The sequence below is a fragment of the Cydia splendana genome, chromosome 8 (assembly GCF_910591565.1).
Source record: "Cydia splendana chromosome 8, ilCydSple1.2, whole genome shotgun sequence".
Lineage (NCBI taxonomy): Eukaryota > Metazoa > Arthropoda > Insecta > Lepidoptera > Tortricidae > Cydia > Cydia splendana.
Genome location: NC_085967.1, coordinates 10,284,837 through 10,305,234, shown reverse-complemented (window position 1 = coordinate 10,305,234; position 20,398 = coordinate 10,284,837). Strand labels below are relative to the sequence as shown.

Genomic DNA, 20,398 nt, shown 5'->3' with positions numbered 1-20,398 from the left:
CCAAAGGCACTGGTTCATATATATTCATGGGCCGCCTATTTTCTTAAATTTCAATAAAAAAATATTAATAAAAATAAGTAAAAATTTGCTTACACGATCTAGTTTCTGTTATATCTCATTAATTCGACTATAAGTCGAGTAACTGCGTTTACTGCTACACTTATAGCACATGATGTCGCCATGTTTATGGATTTATAGTCCGGTGGCCGACTGCATGAAACCCTACCTGATAAAAAAATTGAAAAATCCTACTCTGTAGGGGTAGGACTTTTAGCAGCTTCAACTGCTCTTGGTCGGCCGTGGCTTAACTTGGCAAATTTTGCGCAAATGGCAAAAAAGTGGTACAAATATTCATCAAAAAAACAAAAGTGGTCAGCTACATCCTGTGTTGGCAGGTTCCTGTGTCCGACCGAATTTGTGGTACCAAGTGAGCTACAATTTACCTCATCGAAAAATAGAATGTCACTTGTATGGTAGGATAGCTGCCATTGACTTTTTTAGGGTTCCGTACCCAAAGGGTAAAACGGGACCCTATTACTAAGACTTCGCTGTCCGTCCGTCCGTCCGTCCGTCCGTCCGTCCGTCCGTCCGTCCGTCTGTCACCAGGCTGTATCTCACGAACCGTGATAGCTAGACAGTTGAAATTTTCACAGATGATGTATTTCTGTTGCCGCTATAACAACAAATACTAAAAACAGAATAAAATAAAGATTTAAATGGGGCTCCCATACAACAAACGTGATTTTTGACCAAAGTTAAGCAACGTCGGGAGTGGTCAGTACTTGGATGGGTGACCATTTTTTTTTTGCTTTTTTTTTTGCATTATGGTACGGAACCCTTCGTGCGCGAGTCCGACTCGCACTTGCCCGGTTTTTTTTTAATGCGGACGGACTGAAAACGCTGTCAGGCTAAGGTGAGGCCGACCAAGACATATGTCAACAAATTTAATGTAGGTATTACAATCAGTTGTTTTGATTCTATTTTTCGATGAGGTAAATTGTAGCTGTCACGTGGTACCACAAATTCGGTCGGACACAAGAACCTGCCAACACAGGATGTAGCTGACCAGTTTTGTTTTGCTGTCCTCAAAGGCAGCTATCCTACCATGCAAGTTTCATTCTATTATACGATGGGGTTTTTTTTTTATGAATTTTTGTGCCACTATTTTGCCATTAGCGCAAAATTTTCCAAATTAAGCCGCGGCCGACCAAGAACAGTTGATGCTACTAAAAGTCAGCTACCCCTACAGAGTAGGATTATTCTATTTTTTTGTCAGGTAGGGTTTCATGCAGTTGGCCACCGGACTATATTGAAACGTCAACATGGCTGACTTGTGCTGTTAATGTAGTTCAAAACTCTTTAAAAGTACTCTAAGCTGAATACATTTTGAATAAAACCTGTAAATACACTTCAGCTCCTATAACAGCGGTTTGAACTCCATTACCCGAATTATGATATAAGCGCGCTGTTACAGCAGCATTGTTGCCAAATGGTTATTTGATTGCTTTTAATAGGCTTTTATAGCAACAGAGAAGAGAGTTGAGTAACAGTTGTATTAAAGCGCCTTATTCAGACAATTAGCTAATCTATAGCTGTTATATGATTTTAATAGAACAATTATGCTGAATAAAAGTGATTTAGTAGCGCTAACTCAGCATTTATTAAAAGGTGGAATAAAAGTGCTAAAAGATAGTGCTATAAACGTTTATACGACATGATTATAGCACTAATTAGCGAAAATTGCTAAATAGTCGAGTTAACCGCTATTATACGATATATTGGTGCTTCAACAACCGTAACTCGGCTGTTATACGATTACAGGCTGAGTAAATCAATTCTTATACGACTATTTTGCTAGTTGGGTATGTACGAAATATCATCTGATATTTACTAGTCGCTTTTCGGTGAAGGAAAACATCGTGAGGAAACCCGACTAATCCCAATAAGGCCTAGTTTACCCTCTGGGTTGGAAGGTCAGATGGAAGTCGCTTTCGTAAAAACTAGTGCCTACGCCAATTCTCGGGATTAGTTGCCAAGCGGACCCCAGGCTCCCATGAGCCGTGGCAAAAATGCCGGGATAACGCGAGGAAGATGAGAAGGCTGGACATTGAGAAGCAACGTTTATGTTTGACATCATTACATCGAAATCTGGCATGAAAACTTAGTCTAACGTAAAAACTTTATAGGCCTTTTTAGGGTTCCGTACCCAAAGGGTAAAGCGGGACCCTATTACTAAGACTCCGCTGTCCGTCCGTCCGTCTGTCTGTCACCAGGCTGTATCTCACGAACCGTGATAGCTAGACAGTTGAAATTTTCACAGATGATGTATTTCTGTTGCCGCTATAACAACAAATAGTCAAATACTAAAAAGTACGGAACCCTCGGTGGGCGAGTCCGACTCGCACTTGTCCGGCTTTTTTTATTTCCTGATACTATTATACCAGTCCAATTGCGCTAAATTTCTCCAATCGATCTGTTATTTATTAGTAAATTGGTGGTAGTAAATTATCCAATACAAGGTTTAGTTAGGCACGACTTGTTTTGTGTCGCTTGTGGATCCATTCTCTATAAGTCAATAATGTCAATATTAGAAATTCGAGTGTATTATATAGACATGATTTAATTACTAATATTTCAATTATGTCAAAGGACTAACCTACGAGTCATGTAAATAAGCAAACATCTGGTTTTTATTTAGTCCTACAAACGTAACGGGGATCCCTTCTCTTAATTGAACGGGTGTCTATACTGTCTAGTGTCTATCAATTTACAGTTCAAACAATGAGTCCATGATCGATTAGATTGTTTCGTTGCACACACGGTTGCTTGAGTTCGACGCGTTCAACTCTTTTACCTGTCTCGAACCATCCGGGCATTTCGTGCAGGTAAAAAACTGGAATGATCCCAAATATGGAAGTGCTTCCCTCGCTGCGGGTGTACCCTCTTTGAACCTTTCTTATTTTATTTGAAACATGATGGAATGACACCGTAAATACACTTGCCCGTTTTTTATTGGCGCTTATGATGAGAGTCTAATTTCCTAGGGGAATAAAAAAAACACAATTTCTTTTAAATTGGAAGTGTTTTAATGCTTACGAAAAAAACTGTGATTCTTAATAAGGAGTCCAAGGATCATCCAACGCTGGGACGAAAACGGTGCACTTCGGTATAAGACTGAAGATGTTACTTGAATATTAAATAAGTAAATGAACCGTGTTTTGTTTTATGCATGACCTGACCCTAAACTTTCGTCGGTTTATCCTGTTTCGTCTGTGATTTTAACAAACAACTGTTCAATTTTGGTACTTCTTTTCGTACTCATTATACCTACTGATTTATAAATCAACGTCCCCAAACTGTAGATATAGAACTGAACTATAGGTGATGTTAAAGTTTTCTCTTTTGTATGTTCCCGTTGTTATTGTGATGGGTACAGACAGCCTTTGACAATAGGCTCTCGACATAATGGGGCCATTTATTCTGTCAATGTAGGCATGTATGAGGAGGTATATTGTACGTAGGCGGTATAGGTGTTGCCATGACATGAGGTGTTGACGAGCGCCAGCTTTTAGTTTTTAAAATTGTTAATTACCTGACCTTAGATGGACTAATTACCTACCTAACCCTTATAACTAAGAACAGCTGTAAAAAGTAATGAAATAAATGCATTTGTATTTGAAATTACGTTTCATAGTTTTGTAATTTTGAAATATTAAGCACGTAGAAAATAATATTTAAGTAATTATTTTACTGTAGTTACATATCATTTATGTAATACATAGTTATTTACAAAACGAATCTAAGAGTAATATGCGAATATGCAAGGACAGCGCTCTTTTCAAGTCTTTTTATTAGGTAGGTCGTTAAGTAGATAACCATGCTTAAATGTCATTGAAAATGTAGACTTTATATATTTATCAATATCATTCATGCTTTTTTCTTCACGTTTATAGAATTGTAGTGTTAGATTTTAACAAGTTGCCGGTATATAACAAACATACAACAACATACATAGTATAAGGTTTGCTTAGTTTGGGGCTAGGTTGATATGAGATCCCCAATCTATGTAAGATGTCCCCAATATTTATTTAATTTTATTTATAAATTGTGTTCCAAATAACTATTATACCTGACTAAGTTTAAAGACATTCTCCAAACACATGATTTTTTCGCTATTTTAAATAACCATGTAAAATACAGAAAAAGACATCTCGTTATTCATCCTCGGGAGGGAATAAGGAAGTAGGCTTTCCGTAGAACTAAAAATACAAATGAATTCGTCAACTGTGGTTCATTACTTTAGTTCAAGGTCTGCTTTAAGTATCTACCTAATTAGGTTAAAAGGTAAAACATTTATAGGGTCTGTGCGAAAAGAGAAGAGTCGTAGAATGTATGGGCACCTCTACATTTCACGATTCTTCTCTTTCCGCACAGACTCTAATACGCTTTGGTAGCGCTAAAGAATGTAACTGAACCTTATAATTTTTTTATGTAATATATCGAACAACTGCAAAAGTTTGCCTAACGTGAACGTTATTGATGTATAGTATGTATACGGCCTGAACGGTATCAGTGTCATCAGTTAATTTATTTTTCAAAACAATTTTATTTGTCATTAAATTATTTGCAACCTTCCATTATCTGGCATTTTATTGCACAATAAATAAAAAAGTATTATTTTAATGGCGATACGTAGATATTTGTATTAGGGGTCATCCATTAATTACATCACACGATTTAAAGTTTTTTTTAAACCGCCCCTCCTTGTCACACCTTGTCACATTTGGCTAACCTATTCCCCCCTGGCGTGACGTCACATATTTGGCAATTTAGTTTTCAATGAAATCAACAATTTAAATTAGTTTTTATTATTTTAACAAAAAAGAATATTTTTGATAAATTCATCCATTGTTACTTTATAACACGAAGCCGATTAGGAATAAAAATACATCCATAAAAACGATTATCATTTTGCAAAAACTGGTTATTTAACTATTTACAGCGAATAAAAAAATCAAAACCATTTTCGGTTAGAGATGTAGTTAAAGTGACGTCACAAAGTTTGTGACTCCCCCCTCCCCCTTGTCACAACATGTCACATTTTCTTGACTCCCTCCCACTTCTAATTGTGTGACGTAATTAATGGATGAGGCCTTATAACTAATAAGCGATCAAAGTACCTATAGAAACTCGAGCATATAAAGAATGTCGTCTGCTATTGCTTGCAGCCAAGAAACAAAATGGCACAACAGTGCGCACCAACAGCCTGGGGTCGGGCGCGCGAACGCCGCCGGTGGAGCGGACCAAGTCCAAGTTCTCGGCCCTCGGTAGGCTCTTCAAACCTTGGAAGTGGAAACGGAAAAAGAAGTCGGAGAAGTTTGAAGCAGCCTCTAGAAGTAAGTTGTTATTGCATGTTATTAAAAACAGTAACAGGAAGGTCTGCTAGTGTGGACCAGCAGACTAGGATAGTCGCCAGTATCGGTAGAGCAGATCCAAGGCAGCGGTGGCGTAACGTCATCGCCAAAGATTTAAACGACTGTGAGTTAGCGGAAACCGATGTCCAGGATAGAGCGAAGTGAAAGGAGAAAAGTAGGAAAGCGGACCCCGTCACAGTACGGGAGAAACGCTAGGAGGAGGATGATGATGATGATGATCGGTAGAGCAGATCAAGTCCAGATTCTTGGCGTTTGGTAACGTAAGCTCCTCTAACTTTGGTAAAGCATTTGTATGAAAACTCAGAGTGGGAGGTTTATTTATCTATACTCACTGAATCATAACCACGGGAATGGGTTTTCTGTGGCTCAGTAATAATTTTTCCTAGCCATTTAGTTCATGTTAAATTTAAATCTACGTTATTTAATACAATGAAATAAGTAAGAGCCGTTTCAGCTAGCCACCTATTAAAAAAGGACATTTACAAAAACGTTATGGCGAAGGCAAACACAGTTTTTCTCGTCTTTAACTTGACAGAATAATTATTACTTCTAATTCTACGACTTAAAAACATTGATTGTATGATGAATAATGCAAATTATTTTAAAGATTATACTTTTTTATTAATTGTGACCTTTCTTCTTTGCAGCTTTAGAAAGGAAGATATCCGTCCGAGCAAATAGAGATGAGCTTGTGCAGAAAGGGATCCTCCTGCCGGAGAGTCCCTGCGCGCCGGTCCCCGAAGCTAGTAAGAATACTCTATTTATTTTTGATTTGAAAAATAACGAATTATCAACTGTAAGGAATAAGAGTCGATGAACTTTTTTCTGTTGCTCTTTGCTATGGCATTGTCTTCGGAGGTCTAGTGTTTTCCCTACGTCAAAGAGGTTCACAGACAGACAGACACGCACGGTTACTGTGTCACAATATTTACCTTCGTTTTAGTTTAGGATGGCGCTTGTTTAAGGTATTATATTATTTATCTAGATTTTTGCTAAAGGAATACGGAACAAATTGTAACACTTAGCTTCTAGGTCTAAGTCAAATAACAATTACAAAACGTTGATTGAGAAAACCCATTACCAATATTCATACGATATACTCTCGATTAATCTTGACTGTCAAAGATATTTGCGCGTACGTTTCTTATGTCATTCGTCAACACTTTTACTGTTTACATCACTTCCTAAATTTTCTAAAGTGAGACATGCATGGTTCATGGTATTTAACACAGCGGTATGTGTCGGTAGACATTGTTTTTCTTCAAAACATGAATTCGTTTAAAGTAATTGGTTATACGTACTCACGCATCGCATTTCAGAAAGGCGTATTTTGTCAATTATCACGATCACGACTGCACGAGTGCTCGTTTCTCGGTGTGCAACTCAAAAAAACCAATCTATTATTATGTCAAACAAAGTTGTTAAATCGTAAGGTAGAGAGTTTCTGAAGTGTTAAGACTTTTTATTCCCGGGATATTTTCTCACTGTTCTCAGAAATTAACGTATAACCACGACCAGCCCAAACATTTTTAAGGGAAAATACTGTCCAATGAGCTCAAGCTAGGGAACAAAAGTAACATAATTTGTTAAAGTTTGGACCTACAGCCACGTACGTATTGTCAGCACCCCCTTTCACATCGATATTGGCTCCATTAACCTTATTTCAAATCATTAGTGTAAAGATACTGATAAAAATGTGGTGACTGGTACAGGTCGATTCACAAAAGCTTGCACGAATGGTATTTACGGAATTCTCATTGTATGAGTGACACTTGTATCGGTATACAATGAGAGCCGCCATTTTATCGGTTAACGTGATACACTTCATTCATTCATTCCATTCGTGCCAGCTCTTGTGTATTTTGGGCGCCAATCTCCATCAATGCGGATTTTGTTTATTTAATTTATTTATAATTGCTTACATGTATAGGTATTCAGGTCTTCAAGTAATAATCGTTTCAATACATGTTACCCATATAGGCCCCGTGCATGAACTATAGGATAGGAGCCGTCAGATTTTTGGCGCGAGGCGTAAATGTGTCGTTTATGCTTCCGATGTAGCCCACAAGATGGCAGAACCTACTATGCACAAGGAAAAATGTACCGACGAGAACGGTAGATGGTAGCACTTGCTTTGGCAATGTATATGTGCACATATGTTTTCGATTCAGGCCACAAGATGGCAGACCCTCCAACGCGCACGGTCCCTATCGGGTGTGGCAATGACAGACATTTTAACCCATATTTTAGCCGCCCACATATTAAAAGTTTCGAAGACAAATTAAATTTTGATTCTGTCAAATTAAATTCTGTACGCAGTATTCAATCCCATGTCCCATTCTAACGTGCGATTATTCCGCAGATGAAGACTCCCCCACATACGAAGAGGCGGCGCGCGCCGAGCAGAATGTGATGGACCGCGGCATCAGCAACGCGCACGCCGCGTTGCAGGCGCAGCTCGCGTCGCAGCTGCAGCACCAGCAGGCCGCGCTCGCCAGCGCGCTCGCCGCCGCGGCCGCGCACCACTCCATACACAACAACAACATAGGTCAGTGTCGCATGTTATCTATATAATTGTAAAAGAGACGTAAAGTCTAAGAAATAATCGTGTCCGTTGTCCGTTAAGCGCTAAACCGTTAACCTAGTTTCAAATTGTAGTGGTAACCATGGTAACTCCAGGTTTAACCGGTTAACCCGGGATTAGTGGAATGGTGCATGAATGTGCTTACACTTGACGCATCTTATATAATCAATGAACTTTATATAGTACAAGGGACGAGAATACTGGCAGTCTAACAAATTTAAAAATCGAAATGTTTTATATAACGGATCCATTACCAACGGTCCAGGACCATTATGTATCGTAAAACGGCGTTCCAAATTTGAATCGTTCTGCTGCTATCAGCCTAAATTAGTGTGCTATGTTAACTGCGATCAGTTGGAACTGGTGACCGCGTTGTGGTTACCGACCTCTTAAGTAATAGGTAATTGTTGAATGCAAACTTAAAACTTGGCATCATGACAAAATGGAACTGTTGTGGGTTGTGGGTCATTGTGCTAAAGAAGTGGTAGTAGTAGACTACTTTTAAAAGTTTACAAACATCGCTCAGGGCAACACGGGTTGGTACGGAAATGTACAATTCCCTTCATAAATAATTGCATGGAACAATTCATAAATATCGTTGTTGTTTTTGTAATGTGTGGTGTAAGTACAAATCACATAAAATACAAAGACACATGGAAACCACCAATGATGTTCATAAGAATCATAAGACTCAGTTTTTTACTTATATAAAGTATCCTCATAACTGTCATAATCTGTCGCTAGACTGAAACTAATCCTACAAAATCTCGGTTTTTATGTTCTTTTGACAGTTTTCTATTCTCTGTTGGTTATTAATTACATCGTTACAACGTGTCGATGTTAAATTATTTAAAATTGTATATTTACCTATACTTATATTTCTTGTTCATTCGTAATATGTACTTTATTATTTGACCTTTAGACAGTGCCGTTGCACAAAGGCGAGTCATTTGTATGCAATCTGTGATGAACCAGATCGCGAGTTCTAAACGAAACGTTAAAAACTGTTAAAAATATTTCTCGATTTTTTTTACTGATACTTAATAATATCTATTACTCATCGTGTGTGCATTCACTCAATATCTGTATTTAAATATGAATCTAAGTGACGTAAACACATATCAGGATGACATATATAATACTTATACATGACCGATAAAATGAACGCAGAAGATAAAATCCTGGAATGGATGTTATCCACGTCGTATTGAAACTTAGTAAATCAGTGCAATTTTATTAAAATTAATTTGGCTGGTATTCTGTTATCGTTTAGCGATTAGTTAATCTCATTCAATAGCGCGCAATAGATAGTGCGCCGTGGGTACTCGCGTTTCATTAACGATGCCATTGTGTGACAGTGTGAAGTATAGTAGCTATAGAGCACTCGTTAGTATGCTGTCGTAGGATGTATGAGCAACGTACAAACAGCATGTAACAATTAACTTCTGTGCTGTGGCTTTAACAACAATTTTTTTTCATAGTTAAACAGTATGGTTGTTTCTGCAACGCCTTCCTCTAATGTCTACTATTTCACTCATTGAGAGATGATTCCTCTTCTCTTCTTTTGTTTTATCTTCTGCATTTATTTTATCAGTTATGTATAAGTATTCTATATGTCATCCTGATATTCCTGATATGTGATTACGTCACTTACATAGGTACTCTTGTAATTTGCTCATTAATGTTGTTTAAAGTCTAATTGATAACTTATTATGCAGTGAAGTAACGTACCTAGTCTTAAAAGGTTGCCAACCCCTGCTTTATTCAACACCCGGCAACCCATTGGCTTTTTGTAAAGTCCAGCGATCACTTTACTAAAAGCGAACCGAACAAAGTCATGCTCTGCGAGCACACTTTTGACATTGGCGAAATAGTCATATATTTCAAAACAAGAAGAATATTTATATAGATTGTTTGTGCAATTGACTAATTAAATACCTCTTTTCGTAATGTAAATATTAAACAACCTAATAGGCACAAAAATATTATTCCTGTTTATCTACTGGCATAGGATATATAATAGCTACTGGTAATATTTTATTCTGGTAGTTGATATCCTCGTGGCTGATCTAAATGTTATGGTGTAGAGATGGGTCGAATATTCGATGAATTATTCGGTATTCGACATATTCGGCAAGTTTTGCAATGTTCGACCGAATAATTTCCCCGATATCAATAGAACAATAAATGATGCGACTTGTCCTGTTAAATCCGTAGGATGTTTTTATCAAATATGGACAGTGTTGAAATGCGATTAATCTTTAGCTGCTAATATGTAACTGAAGCGTTTCCAAATGGTTTATTAGAATGATACAGATGAACCGAATAATTCGGCTGAATTGTCCGGTAAGATCATAATAGATCGTTCGGCCGAATATTCGTATTCGGCAAACTCTATTATGGAGTTTAAATAAGCCTGGTTTACACCAAACTAAACCGTAATAAAGGCCTATATCTCCCCATAAACCCTTACCAAATACTCAATCCCCTCCCATTTCGCACAAGGGTAAGCTGTAAATGTCCAACGTGTCATTTCGACAGCGAACAAGGGATGCTCATTATTTATTCCACTCTCCGACTAGCTAAAATATTATTCGTTTTGGGGCAAAATTATACACCGTGAAGCGCAATTTGCCATGACCGTGCTAACCGTCTCGTTTACATTAATTGAATTAACTAAGTACTAATTAGTCCCAAAGCTTTCCTAATTAAAAAGGCTGAAGTAATTTCAACTCATGCCTTGCAAATGAACGCTCAACTAGGTTAGTCTAGTGATTATTAAGTAGCAAATGTTGGACGCGCATTGATGAGTGGCTATTTGGCGCGTGCTGGGAATTAGCGACATCCTGGCCAGAGTTGATTGGTACAGTAATCTATCTTTCAATGAGGCTAAATACGCGTGCGCAAAAAAGAAGTGCATAGTTTGCCTGGATAGGTTACTGTCGTAGTCTCTATGCTGTGTCCTGACAGGACGCCGGACGAGCATTCACCTCTAGCCCGCCACTCGGGATGCAAAAGTAACGCCATTTATGACGTCACTAAGCATAGTTAACACTCAATACGCGACATAAGCGTTTAAAAAGTCACGCTAGTAAAGCAAAAAAAGTACGCGTTAGACAACAATGGAAACTTTTCTTGAAGGCGTAAAAGTTCGAACAATGTGTTATAAATAGATGACAATGACATTGTGTATTTATAAACTGCATAATCTCTCATCAGTTTTAGTAACTAGTTTATCTATTTCAAAAGTTTGTGTGTTAGCCGGTGAAACACGATAAGTCTCACCGCAATATCAGCGGTTTATTCATGACTGAACCTGGGAACGATCGTACACAATGGAGGCATCGAAATGGAGACGGTTTTATGGAAGTTATGTGTCAGGACGTGCGCTAGACGTTGCGACGCGGGTGCTCGTGAAAGTCTAGATCTGGCTTTCAGTGGTCGGGGGTGAGCGGGGGTATGTTGGTGCGAGCGGCGGCGCGCGCCTCAGTGCTCGCCCGCCCGCGCCCGCGCCCGCCGGCCCCGCGACCGACCTGCCGCAACCAGCACCGAGCGCGAGCCGCCCTAACCTCATTCTATCTACCCACGACATACGCCACCTGTCAAATCACCGGCTAATCTCTTATGTCATCCCCCATAGACGCCACTCTCCGCGCCGAAACTCCGCGGCCGATGACACGGTATTGACTCATGCTACGTAATGGGACTTTCCTGCTGTGCTCACGACCCGAAAGAAGTCGTCCAAACGTAACTTTTCACGAGGAATCTTTGTGCTCCACTAAACAATGACTTCTTATTTGTTTTTATGCCTCGAGTGAAAACGGCACAAACTTTCGTCGTTACTATCGGTCCCTTAATAGGTTTGTTAAGGAGTTAGTTTCACCTATTCCTGTGCGTAATACCCAACTGGAAGTTGCATTTGTCATTAAGTAGGCAGTATGTGCCGAAGCGCGAGCTTTGCGGGCGGTATCGATCGTCGCCGGCACGGCAGCACGCGACCGCGGCCACTGCACCGGCAATGTCCCACGGCGACTATAATCACCCGACACTGCTGCTCATTACCTTTTACTCGTTTAAAGTACTTTCAAAACAACATATTTTGCCAAGAACGGTTGCCAAGGGATTTGAATGTGTAGCGTTAAGCCTGTAATTATTGTCTTAACCTTTTAACGGTTTCATTTATCAATAAAAATATGTACTTTGAAACCATCATTCTTTGGGTAAAGACAGAGATGAGCTTTTATTCCCTGTATGATGTCAGCGGTTCCACGGCGACCATAATCTCTCGCCTTTATTAATGCTTTTTACCTTTTACTCGGTCACAGTATTTTCCAAACAACGTGTTTTATTTTATCAAAGAACTGTTGCTGAGGGGTTTTAGTCTAATAAACCTACTCGTAATATATTCATTAATGTTTTGGTTTATGTAGGTAGGTGTGTTGACAAAGGCAATATTGTCCCACGACGTCTATAATCACCCGTCACTGGGAATGCTCATTACCTTTAGCTCATTCAAAGTACTTACTTTCAGAACAACTTATTTAATTCAGCCCAAAAACTGTTGTCGAGGGATTCACGGCTCGATTCGGAAAATGAATTAGATTTCTACTAGACTTCAACAAGTTACGATACGGATAATTCAATAGTAGATTGTTAACCAAGGGTTGAAAGGCACCCATTTCTGTCGAGGTAGTTTGGCGCTCGAACGCAGTGAGAGCGCCAATAGTCCGAGACGGAAATGGTGCCCGAGTTAAACACTCTACTTTTCATATCGAATGCGAGGAAACCAAACAAGACAAGGCAATTTCGCAAAATCAGTAATTGAAGTACCCAATAGACCTACGGCCATGATTTTTTTCCTTATGACTTACTTGCAATCGGAGACTTTACATGTGTGAAGATTAATAACCCCTAGGGGCTATTCATAAATTACGTCATTTCAAATTAGGGGGGGGGGGGGTCTGGACATCGGATGACGGTAGCACGACGTAGGAGGAAACGGGGTCATTCGAAGCATGATTTTTGGATGATTTTAGGGGGGGGGGGGGGTCCAAAATTGACAAAAATCGATGACGTAATTTATGGACAGCCCCCTAGCAAAAATCATTTAGATTGCAATATTTACGAAAACACTCATTTATTAACAAACTGCAGTAATTTTAAAATGATTTGTTCATTATAGTATGAAAATATTGAAAATCAGCGGGATTGCCTCTTACTTTTTAATTTTATACTTTTTCGTTCTAAAACCCGCAACAGACTACCGGACCGCACCGCGATCTTGGTGCGCCGCACCACGTAATAACATAATAAAAGTATTTTAAATATTAAATAACAATTTAATTAATAATATAAGAAATTCTTATCTTGTATTTAATTTTATTTCATGAATATAGTGCTAAATAACTTTAAAAACCAATTTAATATCGTACAAACGTTTAACTGTGGCTGTATAAGATTCTGCCTTTGCTCATTTACGCAAGTGTAAGGTTTAAAAAAATATTTTTGGTGTATTCCTTTTGGTTCCCGCCTTATGAAATCGAGTAAATAGAATTCAACGAAAGAAATCAAGAATAATTTGTTTTTAACAATTTACTTACATCATTTTTTATAAAAAAAAGGATCAACGTGGGATTAGTAAAATTAAACAATTACCAATTGTTCCAGGCGAGGAAATAAAGACACTATTTTTCCATTTTGTTTCCATCCAGTTGTTCGTGGGACGGGGACGCAGAGGAGTACACCACTTTTCTGCGCTAGAGCATAAACGTATCACTTTCTGCGCACCTTTTAGAACAACAACGACCCACTTTCAGAGCATGAGATATGAAAAGATATTTGTAAGATAGATATGTCAAATTTGACGTTTCCGCGATTCTGGAGGTCCTCTTGAACGATTTCGACAAGTTATGACTTAGAAATCCAAGTCACATCTAGTCGATATCTAATGTAGATCTAGTTGATCTCTAAATCGTCTCAAGATCTTGTAATTATCTCGAAATCCGAATAGGCCTGTAAGTTAGGGTTTATTCAATCCGAATGAACGCCGCAGGGTTTCATTTAAAGTGCAGTCTCAACTTTTTAGTGGTCTGACTATAAATAATAATGACTTTATCGGTAGATGTGTGTTTTTGCTTCATGACTGTAAAGGCAATATTGTCCCATGAAGTCTATATTTTAATCACCCGCCATTGGGAATGCTTTTTCCCTTCTAATTCGTTCGAAGTACTTTCAAAACAAGACTGTTGCCAAGGGATTGAGATTAAGGTTACTCCCTAAGTATTTTATGTCGGCTGTACACACTCGTCGAGACACCCCGAGACAGGCCGAGAGCAAGTGTGTACAGACTGCTCTCGTCTTGTCTCGGTCTTCCCATAGTCTAATAAAACATGGTCTTCCATTCCCAGAGTGACACGGGCCTACGTCACAACAACATGGCCGCTATATATAGCGCTATCGCATATTATCATATAGCGCTGTCGCATGATGACGTAGGCCCGTGTCAGTTAGGTGACCTAGAAAAGACGGGAATGGAGTACCAGGCGGAGTATATTATTATACCATGGGTCTTCCTTGTCTCGGTCTTCCTTGTCTCGTCTCGCTGTTCCCCAATTGCGGTCAGTTTTTTACTTATATAAAGTATCCTCATAACTGTCATAATCTGTCGCTAGACTGAAACTAATCCTACAAAATCTCGGTTTTTATGTTCTTTTGACAGTTTTCTATTCTCTGTTGGTTATTAATTACATCGTTACAACGTGTCGATGTTAAATTATTTAAAATTGTATATTTACCTATACTTATATTTCTTGTTCATTCGTAATATGTACTTTATTATTTGACCTTTAGACAGTGCCGTTGCACAAAGGCGAGTCATTTGTATGCAATCTGTGATGAACCAGATCGCGAGTTCTAAACGAAACGTTAAAAACTGTTAAAAATATTTCTCGATTTTTTTTACTGATACTTAATAATATCTATTACTCATCGTGTGTGCATTCACTCAATATCTGTATTTAAATATGAATCTAAGTGACGTAAACACATATCAGGATGACATATATAATACTTATACATGACCGATAAAATGAACGCAGAAGATAAAATCCTGGAATGGATGTTATCCACGTCGTATTGAAACTTAGTAAATCAGTGCAATTTTATTAAAATTAATTTGGCTGGTATTCTGTTATCGTTTAGCGATTAGTTAATCTCATTCAATAGCGCGCAATAGATAGTGCGCCGTGGGTACTCGCGTTTCATTAACGATGCCATTGTGTGACAGTGTGAAGTATAGTAGCTATAGAGCACTCGTTAGTATGCTGTCGTAGGATGTATGAGCAACGTACAAACAGCATGTAACAATTAACTTCTGTGCTGTGGCTTTAACAACAATTTTTTTTCATAGTTAAACAGTATGGTTGTTTCTGCAACGCCTTCCTCTAATGTCTACTATTTCACTCATTGAGAGATGATTCCTCTTCTCTTCTTTTGTTTTATCTTCTGCATTTATTTTATCAGTTATGTATAAGTATTCTATATGTCATCCTGATATTCCTGATATGTGATTACGTCACTTACATAGGTACTCTTGTAATTTGCTCATTAATGTTGTTTAAAGTCTAATTGATAACTTATTATGCAGTGAAGTAACGTACCTAGTCTTAAAAGGTTGCCAACCCCTGCTTTATTCAACACCCGGCAACCCATTGGCTTTTTGTAAAGTCCAGCGATCACTTTACTAAAAGCGAACCGAACAAAGTCATGCTCTGCGAGCACACTTTTGACATTGGCGAAATAGTCATATATTTCAAAACAAGAAGAATATTTATATAGATTGTTTGTGCAATTGACTAATTAAATACCTCTTTTCGTAATGTAAATATTAAACAACCTAATAGGCACAAAAATATTATTCCTGTTTATCTACTGGCATAGGATATATAATAGCTACTGGTAATATTTTATTCTGGTAGTTGATATCCTCGTGGCTGATCTAAATGTTATGGTGTAGAGATGGGTCGAATATTCGATGAATTATTCGGTATTCGACATATTCGGCAAGTTTTGCAATGTTCGACCGAATAATTTCCCCGATATCAATAGAACAATAAATGATGCGACTTGTCCTGTTAAATCCGTAGGATGTTTTTATCAAATATGGACAGTGTTGAAATGCGATTAATCTTTAGCTGCTAATATGTAACTGAAGCGTTTCCAAATGGTTTATTAGAATGATACAGATGAACCGAATAATTCGGCTGAATTGTCCGGTAAGATCATAATAGATCGTTCGGCCGAATATTCGTATTCGGCAAACTCTATTATGGAGTTTAAATAAGCCTGGTTTACACCAAACTAAACCGTAATAAAGGCCTATATCTCCCCATAAACCCTTACCAAATACTCAATCCCCTCCCATTTCGCACAAGGGTAAGCTGTAAATGTCCAACGTGTCATTTCGACAGCGAACAAGGGATGCTCATTATTTATTCCACTCTCCGACTAGCTAAAATATTATTCGTTTTGGGGCAAAATTATACACCGTGAAGCGCAATTTGCCATGACCGTGCTAACCGTCTCGTTTACATTAATTGAATTAACTAAGTACTAATTAGTCCCAAAGCTTTCCTAATTAAAAAGGCTGAAGTAATTTCAACTCATGCCTTGCAAATGAACGCTCAACTAGGTTAGTCTAGTGATTATTAAGTAGCAAATGTTGGACGCGCATTGATGAGTGGCTATTTGGCGCGTGCTGGGAATTAGCGACATCCTGGCCAGAGTTGATTGGTACAGTAATCTATCTTTCAATGAGGCTAAATACGCGTGCGCAAAAAAGAAGTGCATAGTTTGCCTGGATAGGTTACTGTCGTAGTCTCTATGCTGTGTCCTGACAGGACGCCGGACGAGCATTCACCTCTAGCCCGCCACTCGGGATGCAAAAGTAACGCCATTTATGACGTCACTAAGCATAGTTAACACTCAATACGCGACATAAGCGTTTAAAAAGTCACGCTAGTAAAGCAAAAAAAGTACGCGTTAGACAACAATGGAAACTTTTCTTGAAGGCGTAAAAGTTCGAACAATGTGTTATAAATAGATGACAATGACATTGTGTATTTATAAACTGCATAATCTCTCATCAGTTTTAGTAACTAGTTTATCTATTTCAAAAGTTTGTGTGTTAGCCGGTGAAACACGATAAGTCTCACCGCAATATCAGCGGTTTATTCATGACTGAACCTGGGAACGATCGTACACAATGGAGGCATCGAAATGGAGACGGTTTTATGGAAGTTATGTGTCAGGACGTGCGCTAGACGTTGCGACGCGGGTGCTCGTGAAAGTCTAGATCTGGCTTTCAGTGGTCGGGGGTGAGCGGGGGTATGTTGGTGCGAGCGGCGGCGCGCGCCTCAGTGCTCGCCCGCCCGCGCCCGCGCCCGCCGGCCCCGCGACCGACCTGCCGCAACCAGCACCGAGCGCGAGCCGCCCTAACCTCATTCTATCTACCCACGACATACGCCACCTGTCAAATCACCGGCTAATCTCTTATGTCATCCCCCATAGACGCCACTCTCCGCGCCGAAACTCCGCGGCCGATGACACGGTATTGACTCATGCTACGTAATGGGACTTTCCTGCTGTGCTCACGACCCGAAAGAAGTCGTCCAAACGTAACTTTTCACGAGGAATCTTTGTGCTCCACTAAACAATGACTTCTTATTTGTTTTTATGCCTCGAGTGAAAACGGCACAAACTTTCGTCGTTACTATCGGTCCCTTAATAGGTTTGTTAAGGAGTTAGTTTCACCTATTCCTGTGCGTAATACCCAACTGGAAGTTGCATTTGTCATTAAGTAGGCAGTATGTGCCGAAGCGCGAGCTTTGCGGGCGGTATCGATCGTCGCCGGCACGGCAGCACGCGACCGCGGCCACTGCACCGGCAATGTCCCACGGCGACTATAATCACCCGACACTGCTGCTCATTACCTTTTACTCGTTTAAAGTACTTTCAAAACAACATATTTTGCCAAGAACGGTTGCCAAGGGATTTGAATGTGTAGCGTTAAGCCTGTAATTATTGTCTTAACCTTTTAACGGTTTCATTTATCAATAAAAATATGTACTTTGAAACCATCATTCTTTGGGTAAAGACAGAGATGAGCTTTTATTCCCTGTATGATGTCAGCGGTTCCACGGCGACCATAATCTCTCGCCTTTATTAATGCTTTTTACCTTTTACTCGGTCACAGTATTTTCCAAACAACGTGTTTTATTTTATCAAAGAACTGTTGCTGAGGGGTTTTAGTCTAATAAACCTACTCGTAATATATTCATTAATGTTTTGGTTTATGTAGGTAGGTGTGTTGACAAAGGCAATATTGTCCCACGACGTCTATAATCACCCGTCACTGGGAATGCTCATTACCTTTAGCTCATTCAAAGTACTTACTTTCAGAACAACTTATTTAATTCAGCCCAAAAACTGTTGTCGAGGGATTCACGGCTCGATTCGGAAAATGAATTAGATTTCTACTAGACTTCAACAAGTTACGATACGGATAATTCAATAGTAGATTGTTAACCAAGGGTTGAAAGGCACCCATTTCTGTCGAGGTAGTTTGGCGCTCGAACGCAGTGAGAGCGCCAATAGTCCGAGACGGAAATGGTGCCCGAGTTAAACACTCTACTTTTCATATCGAATGCGAGGAAACCAAACAAGACAAGGCAATTTCGCAAAATCAGTAATTGAAGTACCCAATAGACCTACGGCCATGATTTTTTTCCTTATGACTTACTTGCAATCGGAGACTTTACATGTGTGAAGATTAATAACCCCTAGGGGCTATTCATAAATTACGTCATTTCAAATTAGGGGGGGGGGGGGTCTGGACATCGGATGACGGTAGCACGACGTAGGAGGAAACGGGGTCATTCGAAGCATGATTTTTGGATGATTTTAGGGGGGGGGGGGGTCCAAAATTGACAAAAATCGATGACGTAATTTATGGACAGCCCCCTAGCAAAAATCATTTAGATTGCAATATTTACGAAAACACTCATTTATTAACAAACTGCAGTAATTTTAAAATGATTTGTTCATTATAGTATGAAAATATTGAAAATCAGCGGGATTGCCTCTTACTTTTTAATTTTATACTTTTTCGTTCTAAAACCCGCAACAGACTACCGGACCGCACCGCGATCTTGGTGCGCCGCACCACGTAATAACATAATAAAAGTATTTTAAATATTAAATAACAATTTAATTAATAATATAAGAAATTCTTATCTTGTATTTAATTTTATTTCATGAATATAGTGCTAAATAACTTTAAAAACCAATTTAATATCGTACAAACGTTTAACTGTGGCTGTATAAGATTCTGCCTTTGCTCATTTACGCAAGTGTAAGGTTTAAAAAAATATTTTTGGTGTATTCCTTTTGGTTCCCGCCTTATGAAATCGAGTAAATAGAATTCAACGAAAGAAATCAAGAATAATTTGTTTTTAACAATTTACTTACATCATTTTTTATAAAAAAAAGGATCAACGTGGGATTAGTAAAATTAAACAATTACCAATTGTTCCAGGCGAGGAAATAAAGACACTATTTTTCCATTTTGTTTCCATCCAGTTGTTCGTGGGACGGGGACGCAGAGGAGTACACCACTTTTCTGCGCTAGAGCATAAACGTATCACTTTCTGCGCACCTTTTAGAACAACAACGACCCACTTTCAGAGCATGAGATATGAAAAGATATTTGTAAGATAGATATGTCAAATTTGACGTTTCCGCGATTCTGGAGGTCCTCTTGAACGATTTCGACAAGTTATGACTTAGAAATCCAAGTCACATCTAGTCGATATCTAATGTAGATCTAGTTGATCTCTAAATCGTCTCAAGATCTTGTAATTATCTCGAAATCCGAATAGGCCTGTAAGTTAGGGTTTATTCAATCCGAATGAACGCCGCAGGGTTTCATTTAAAGTGCAGTCTCAACTTTTTAGTGGTCTGACTATAAATAATAATGACTTTATCGGTAGATGTGTGTTTTTGCTTCATGACTGTAAAGGCAATATTGTCCCATGAAGTCTATATTTTAATCACCCGCCATTGGGAATGCTTTTTCCCTTCTAATTCGTTCGAAGTACTTTCAAAACAAGACTGTTGCCAAGGGATTGAGATTAAGGTTACTCCCTAAGTATTTTAGTAAAGGACCCTAACCTTTTATTCGTTTTCAGCGGTTTGATATTTCAGTAGAAATCTTTGAAACCATAACGATCTCGTTAGAAATGTGTTTTAGTAAGTGGATGTAGGTAACACCTCATTAAAAAGTTGTTAGTAGTCGTTATTAATGTAAACAGTTGCAGGTTAG

At 38.8% G+C, this 20,398-nt stretch overlaps 1 protein-coding gene across 8 annotated transcripts in view; it reads left to right on the top strand.

The window, feature by feature from the left end:
* Positions 1–20,398, top strand: part of LOC134792827 (phosphatase and actin regulator 4) — a 91,805-nt gene that overhangs the window by 36,075 nt on the left and 35,332 nt on the right. For all 8 annotated transcript variants that reach the window (XM_063764219.1, XM_063764221.1, XM_063764220.1 and 5 more), the window contains 3 exons: positions 5,229–5,396; positions 6,083–6,181; positions 7,798–7,983. In XM_063764219.1, the coding sequence (XP_063620289.1) occupies positions 5,229–5,396; positions 6,083–6,181; positions 7,798–7,983 (453 nt within the window). The remainder of the gene's footprint in view (positions 1–5,228; positions 5,397–6,082; positions 6,182–7,797; positions 7,984–20,398) is intronic.